This window comes from Psammomys obesus, unplaced genomic scaffold (assembly GCF_907164565.1).
Source record: "Psammomys obesus unplaced genomic scaffold, mPsaObe1.curated_primary_1811, whole genome shotgun sequence".
Classification (NCBI taxonomy): domain Eukaryota; kingdom Metazoa; phylum Chordata; class Mammalia; order Rodentia; family Muridae; genus Psammomys; species Psammomys obesus.
In genome coordinates, this window is record NW_026592548.1 from 17,878,152 (window position 1) to 17,885,305 (window position 7,154).

At 41.9% G+C, this 7,154-nt stretch overlaps 1 protein-coding gene across 7 annotated transcripts in view; it reads right to left on the reverse strand.

The window, feature by feature from the left end:
• Nucleotides 1-7,154, reverse strand: part of Kyat3 (kynurenine aminotransferase 3) — a 44,980-nt gene that overhangs the window by 9,931 nt on the left and 27,895 nt on the right. For all 7 annotated transcript variants that reach the window (XM_055614323.1, XM_055614322.1, XM_055614328.1 and 4 more), the window contains 3 exons: nt 6,725-6,801; nt 5,296-5,385; nt 2,007-2,193 (listed from right to left, as the gene is read on the reverse strand). In XM_055614323.1, coding sequence (XP_055470298.1) covers nt 2,007-2,193; nt 5,296-5,385; nt 6,725-6,801 — 354 coding nt within the window. The remainder of the gene's footprint in view (nt 1-2,006; nt 2,194-5,295; nt 5,386-6,724; nt 6,802-7,154) is intronic.

The following is a 7,154-nucleotide window of genomic DNA, read 5'->3' on the forward strand; positions in this document are numbered from 1 at the left end:
CTCAAACAACCTTCCTTGGAGCAATGCTTTCTTTGTTACATTCATATAAAAATGTATACTGAAAAAAGCTGAAGGTTGTCTACAGCATTCGGCTGTAGTCTGGCCCATGTTTTAAGGTTCTCAGATCCCAGGTCTTGAAGACAGATCTGCATAGGTTGGCAAAGGTAAACAAGTTTTATGTAAAACATTATTGGAACTTGTAGATTTGTTGGTGGCAAGTCAGGATTATATCAACAACTTCAGATAATACGGACCTGTTCATGGGTTGGTAAGATGGCTCAGTGAGTGGGTAAGGGAAAGTCTGATGACCTGAGTCCAACCCCCAGACCCCAGAGAGTAGAGGAGTGATTCATTCCCAAAAGTTGTCCTCCAACCTCCACATGTGAGCCTTGGCTTTTACTCCATACCCCAGTGTAAAAATAAATAAATAATCATGTTATTGTGTAGAGGAATGTTAATTCAGAACATGGCTGTTCTGGCTAGAGATCACAGATCTCTAGGTCTGTGTGATCTGGATGGAAAACAAACAAGCCTTTAATCTAGGATACAGAGGCAGGCAGATCGCTGAGTTCAAGGCTAGTTTGGTATAGAGCAAGTTTCAGGTAAAGAAAAGCTTAGGTCCAGGCATGGTGGTACATACCTTTAATCCCAAACAATGAAGGTAAAGATAGTTTTTAGAAGGAAGCCCATGTTTGAAATTGATTATCTAATTGAGTGGCAGAAAGGTGTCAAATTGAAGAAAGATTTGACAGACTAAGATACACCCAACTCTCCAGAGAAGAGAGAGGAAAGGGAAGCTACTTAAAGGGCAATGCAGAGAGAAGAGGAAGCAGTTTTTCTGGGAGAGTTTTATAGAGAGAGGCTGAAAGAGTACAAGCTAGACTCAGGTAAAGCCAGAGAATGAGAAGGAACCAGGAGATTAGAGCAAATTGCTGAAGTTAGTTTGAGGCCAAGCAGAGCAATTCAGGGGCCAAGAGAGAAGCCAGATTGAATAAGTCAGCTGGGAGAGAAGTTTGAGGCAGAACAGTTGAGTTGAACCAGCCAGCCCAGAGCTAAGGAAGAATAAGAAAGGGTGAGCTTATTCAACAGTAAGTCTCAGAGGCTGAAAACATTCTAGACCTCGGTTAGATGGTATGGAGGCTAGAAGCTTCTAGGACTAGGCAGCACGTCTCTGAGACAGCAATTGAAGCAGGCGAATAAAAGCTCCTATTATGCTTTTAGGAGACAGAATCATAAAGATGCCAGATGCATGACTCTGGGATGTTGTGTAGGGCTTCCTAAGCCTTCCTGTCTACAAAGACGCCAGCTTGCTTTCTTAAAGAGGGTATCTGAGTGCACAGCATATAGCAGACTCTCAGTAAACGGTAGTCACTCCTCTCGCTCACAGCGTTCACCTCAGCACCACTGAAAAATAGCAGGCATTTCCTTCTAGAGTGTCTTCACAACTTCTAAAGACTTTAGATTTTATTTTATTTTATTTTACCAGATAGCATTTAGAAAAGTTAAATAAAAAGAAAATAGAAAACTTTCAAGTGAACTATTTCTCAATGTATTGTTTCATGTTCGGAGTTTTCAGCTACACATTGGAGTACAGTAAGAACAGTTCTGTAACAGAATGCCTAGAACAACATTGACCTGATAACCATTTATCAGCAGTGAAAGTTCAGGTAAGTTCCCGAAAGAAAAACGAATTGTTAAAAGTGTTAGCGTAGAGGAATGTTAATTCAGAACATGGCTGTTCTGGCAAGAGATCACATCTAAAGACCTTCTAGGTCTGTGTGATCTGGCTGGAAGCTTCCAGGACTGGACCTACGTTAACAGAGGCAGTAAGCCTCCGAGACAATTACCTCAAGAGAATAAGTTACTTTTACATGTTGGCGTTGTAAAAACACATTCTCTTCTAGAGATAAAATACTGTCTGGCTTTGGTGCCCTTTTCTCCTGCCTCTCTGCCATCCTTTCAAACACAAGTGTCTACAGATGTGAAAGAGCAAAGGCTTCACAGACCTAGAGAAGACACATCGGCGATGATGAAGTAACCCCCATCAGGAACAATGGGTTTCAGGCCAACGCTGCTGAGTAAACGGGCCACCCGATCTCTTTTTACTTCTAATTCCTTTGGCAGAGAATTAAAGTAACACTCTGGGTCACCCATGCGCTTGATATCAATCCAAAAGGCCTGGGCCAAGGCTGCCTGCATGTTAAGAGAGAGAGAGAGGGGGAAAGCATGGTGATGTCAGTTATGACCTAATTTACTGGCAGAATAAAGGTCATCCAACTAAGATATGTGTCCAGAAGTCACTCAGGAAATTACAGCCAGATTCTTGTGAACTATCCGGCTCCATGGGTTAATGGAGGAAAGAGTTTTATGTAAATGTTTAAATCTAATATGACAGAGAAAGACATGAAAATCCCAACTGAAAAAGGTATTACATAAAGATGGTATACTTTGTAACAGAAAGACACAAGAGGGTTCCTACTCCAGCTTGCTAAATCTTAGTCTAAAGACTGGCAGAGAGGTGTAGAGGGAGTCAGTGTTTCCTGTTACCTGGGAGGGAATGTGAAGGAATTAAAGCTGGCCTGCTGTGTGGAAAGCAAACACAAGTTTCCCCGTTCCTCAGGAAGGTGAGACAAGTGAATGCGGACTAGAGAAACAAGTATCTGAGGCATGTGGGCAGCTCCTGTAGCAGCGCTAACTCAGAAGAGAACAGGTACCAAGGAAAACAAACTGTAGAGAGGAAAGTTGTTCAAGTTCATGGTTCCCCCTCCCCACTACATATGGTGAATTCTTGGCCTTTGAGGGGTGATTAGACAAGAAGACTAGAAGCCCCAGGAATGGTACAAGAACCATTTCCATCATGGGAAAGCACAGTGAAAAAGTGACACCTATGAGGTAGCAGGTCAGTGCTCTTATCCGCTGAGCCATCTTTCCAGCCCCTAAACTCCTTTTCTTTATAAGCTACCCACTCTCTAGTACTTTGTTCAGTAACCTTCACAGACAAAGTCAGTAATGATTAGGCATATGATTAAGAAACACTGTAGTCAGGATGATAAAACAAAACAAAACAAAAAACAACCTCACACTAAGAGTAGACATAAAGCACAAAAGATCTACCAGGCAGGAGCCTAGAGGCTTGGCAGGCAACGTGAGTGGGCTGACTTGTGGTGTATGGCTAAGAGCTGGGGGAAGAACAGTTAATAATGTAGGCATGGCCCTGGCTGTCATAAAACCTCCAATTAGTGCATATTGAAGGGCAGGTGTAGAGGTGAGGTAGAAGGGCGGGGAAAATATCTGTTATGTATGACAGAGCTATTATGTATGACAGAGCTATAGCAAAAGACAGAGCATGACAAGGCGGGGATAGTGGTGCTGAGATCACAGAGAAGTCTTTGTGACAGGAGAATGGATCAGTAAGACAGAATCAGTAATTCTTTAACACTTGTAAATCAGCGTTCAGTTTCCAAACAGAGCTGTCTGAGGGCATCCTCTGAAAGGCAAAATAAGATGCTTCAGGAAATGTTCTAGAACCTCAGCTGTGACCTTCTGCGTAGTTTGTTCACTCACTATACAAGTCACTGCACTGGGAAACCCAAAGCACAGAGACACGCATGTTTGTGTTGAGTATACTTGGACTCCTCTCTCTTTCCCAAGCCTGGTTAGGTTGCCCAGTCGGAAGTACCACGGACTCCATCTTCTACCTATATCCAAGGTGCCATCACTCCTCATCCTTTCTGCCATCCTCATGCTGATTCAGTCCTCTAATACTTCTCTCTTGGAGCTCTTCTCTTGCCTTCGCCCTCAACGAAGCATCACTAGACCCCTGTTGATAACATATGATCAAAAGTGCCATGGTTTTCCATGTCCCTCAGTCCTAATAGTGACATTCATGGCCCAGCATGATGTCGCTCCCAGCTACCACTCAGGCTGTAGGCTCTCTCACTCTTTATCCCTGCTGACCTTATCCCAGCCACTATGTTTATGATGTAGCCATGGCAACCATGCTGTCTATCTCTGGGCCTTTGCATTTCCTACCCTCTAGGTCCATGGGGCTCTTCTCTAGGTCAACCAGCACTCAGGTGTTGTCTTCTCTATGAGGCAAGCCCAATATGACATCATGCCCTCTCCAATCTGGGTCATTATGTCTCACTTCTTGTCTAACTTTTCTTTGCATCTATCAACATCTGACAAAATGCCATTTAAATTATTTATGTCTCTCGCCTGGGTGTTAAGCTCCCTGAGCGCAGCTGTCTTTGGTCTGTAAAAATAAGTAAATGGCTTTATTTTAAGGTGATAAGATGAACCTAAAATATAATAAAGCAAACTTTCAGAACTCGCCTTTACCATAAGGTTATTTAGGAGAAACACTAAAAATAATGGAAGTTTTTCCTATTGGGTAGACACCTTTGATGGGAAACAATCAATCAAGTTCAATGTAGTCAACACTTTTACTCTCTTGTGCTTTAACTTAGAAGTAGATTTTTTTTTTTTTTTTTTAGTTTGGTTTTTTTTTTTCAGTGTTTGGGGTTTTCAGAGAAGGAAGATATGTTTCTAGAAATGTATACAAACTACTACATTAAGGGCCAGATCTGGTGGTGCTTGCCTTCTGTCCCACAGCCTGGGAGGTTTAGGCAGGGCGTTGTGCTGGAGAAAAGGATTAACCTAGTAGAAAGAGTCTATTGCCTGCTGTCTACAGGACCTCTACGCTCTGTCACTTCCCTCTACTCACACAGGTAGCATTTTGTTAGTTTCTTGTGGATATCTAAGAGTTCTTTGTTCGAAACACAGGAGGCACCCCCCCACCTTTCTTACACAAAATACAGTACAAATGCCATATGTCTTGCTTTTTAAAAAAGTTTCATAATGTATTCTGGAAATCCCTCTGATCACGTACAGTGTTTGTTCTCTGCCTGCTTCCCAGCCCACATGGAGTTTTGCAATACTGTCTGGCCATGCTTTAAAGTCTCTGTGTGGCTCAGACTACCCTGGAACTCCACATCCTCCTGGTTGAAGCCTCAAGGGCTAACGTGAAAGGCATGCACCACCACACCCACTGATTCCCTTCTCTTTTAAATAGCTATTGCAGCACAAAGAATGACCACCAAAGTTTTCTGTGTCTCAAAATACGTTACCCTGTGTGGTAAGAGGATCTTTGTAGATGGGATATAAATTAATGGAGCTTGAAATTAGGGATCATCCAAAGACTCTGTGTCTGCTCCAAAATCTCCAAAGTGTATTAGAAGGGCTTTCACATGAAGAAGCTATCTAATTCCTATAGGCGTAAAGGCTAACACCTACCTGTAAAGGCGTTGCACAAGTGTAGAAACTGTTCTGTTGAACAGTCTGTAAATGTTTTATCAGGTGACTAGGGCCAATGCTCCAGCCAAGCTGGGAAGGGAAAACACAAAAACAGATTTCAAATAATCACCTAAGGATACATATCATAGCTAAGAGAATCGTTAGTGTAAATGACAAACATAGGCGATTCAAATATATCCCCAGGAGGAAAGCAGGGTAAAGCTTGTTTTTGTGAAGTTCCCAGCTCTGCCTTCAGCCCTCAGCCTGCCTTCTGAAGATAAACAAAACCTGTGATCATTGTGAGGCCCTCCCTGCTGCTGAAGCGCCATTTCTGATACTCATGAGGAACAAAAGCCAGCAATTACACCTGCTTGAAGCACAGCACAAGAGTCTCCACATGACAGCTCAGAGGACTCCTCCACAATGAAAGCACACGGGTTTTTAATTCTCCTGGCCTCCTGCTGCTCTCGGCGTCTCAGACCCGGCTAAGTATCAGTAAGGCCGAATGACAACTTAACTTCCACTGTGGATTATTTGTTGTTGTTTTGTGAGACAGTATCTCCTGTAGCCCAGGCTAGTCTTGAACTCACAAGATAGCCAAAGATGAGCCTGGGTTGCTATTTTCTTGCCTTCACTCCCAAGGGCCCAGGATTACAGTTTTGGCCACCACACTTGGATGAATGGCATAGTTCAGGTTGGTGCATGGAGTCTGAAGGTGGGCTACTTGCCTTGGCTTGAATTTATTGGAGTATAATCTCGGCCAAGACAGTAAAAATTCCTGTGATTTAGTTTTATAATCTATAAAACTGGCATGATAACCATACCCACATTACACAGTGCTTATAAGAGTGAAAAAATTAGCATTAAAAAAACAAACCTTAATGTTTGGGCCACAGCTAAATCCACAGTATTGCCTGGTATTATTTTTATCTTTTCATATGCCAATATTATTTTAATGAAAAAATATCATTAGTTTATCACTCACTGGATTAAAAATTACTTGATTTTTCTTTCTTTTAAGAAATTACTTGGTTTCAAAAAGGATGAAACGTGGGCCACTGATATGGTCCAGAAGGTAAAAACTTGCTTGCTGCCGAGCCTGAGGACCCAAGGTCAATCTTAGGAATCCACATGCTGGAAGGAGAGAACTGACTCCTGACCTCCTCACACAGGCCACGGCACACATCCCTCAGCCCCCAAACAAATACATGTAATTAAAGACAAAATGCTGAGCAAATCAATGAATACAGAAAAGATCACTAAGTATAAAAGCCATGTATATTGTGTGTGCATTTAAAATGCAAGCTATTCTACAGAAATGAAAGCATGGGCCTAATTTTAGGACTTTTTAAGGATTGAACCCAGGGCTATTATATACACAGTCTGTGCTCTACCACTGAGCCCCAGCCCCCTGCACTCCTTCTCTCACCTTCCAGCCGGTCACACTGAATGTCTTGCCAGCACTTCCTATCGTTATTGTTCTCTCCCACATGCCAGGAAAAGTGGCTTAAAAAGAAAAGAAAAATAAGTAAATAACTAACTGGCTATATATTTCTTTCCCAATTAGCTTTTTTAGTATAATCTAAAAACACAATGCAGATAACATGAACTCAATGAAAACAGATACATTACATGGTATCATTAGTGTAGTTATTTCAGTATTTTTTAAGGAATTCAAATTTAAGTTCACATTCAGCTAAAAATATTGTAGTGTATTGCAGTGTTGGACCAATATGCAGATAGGCACAATACTTTTTACTACAGTCATTTATCTTTCATATCTATCTGTCTGCCTGTCTATCTGTCTATCTATCTATCTATCTATCTATCTATCTATCTATCTATCTATCTATCTATCT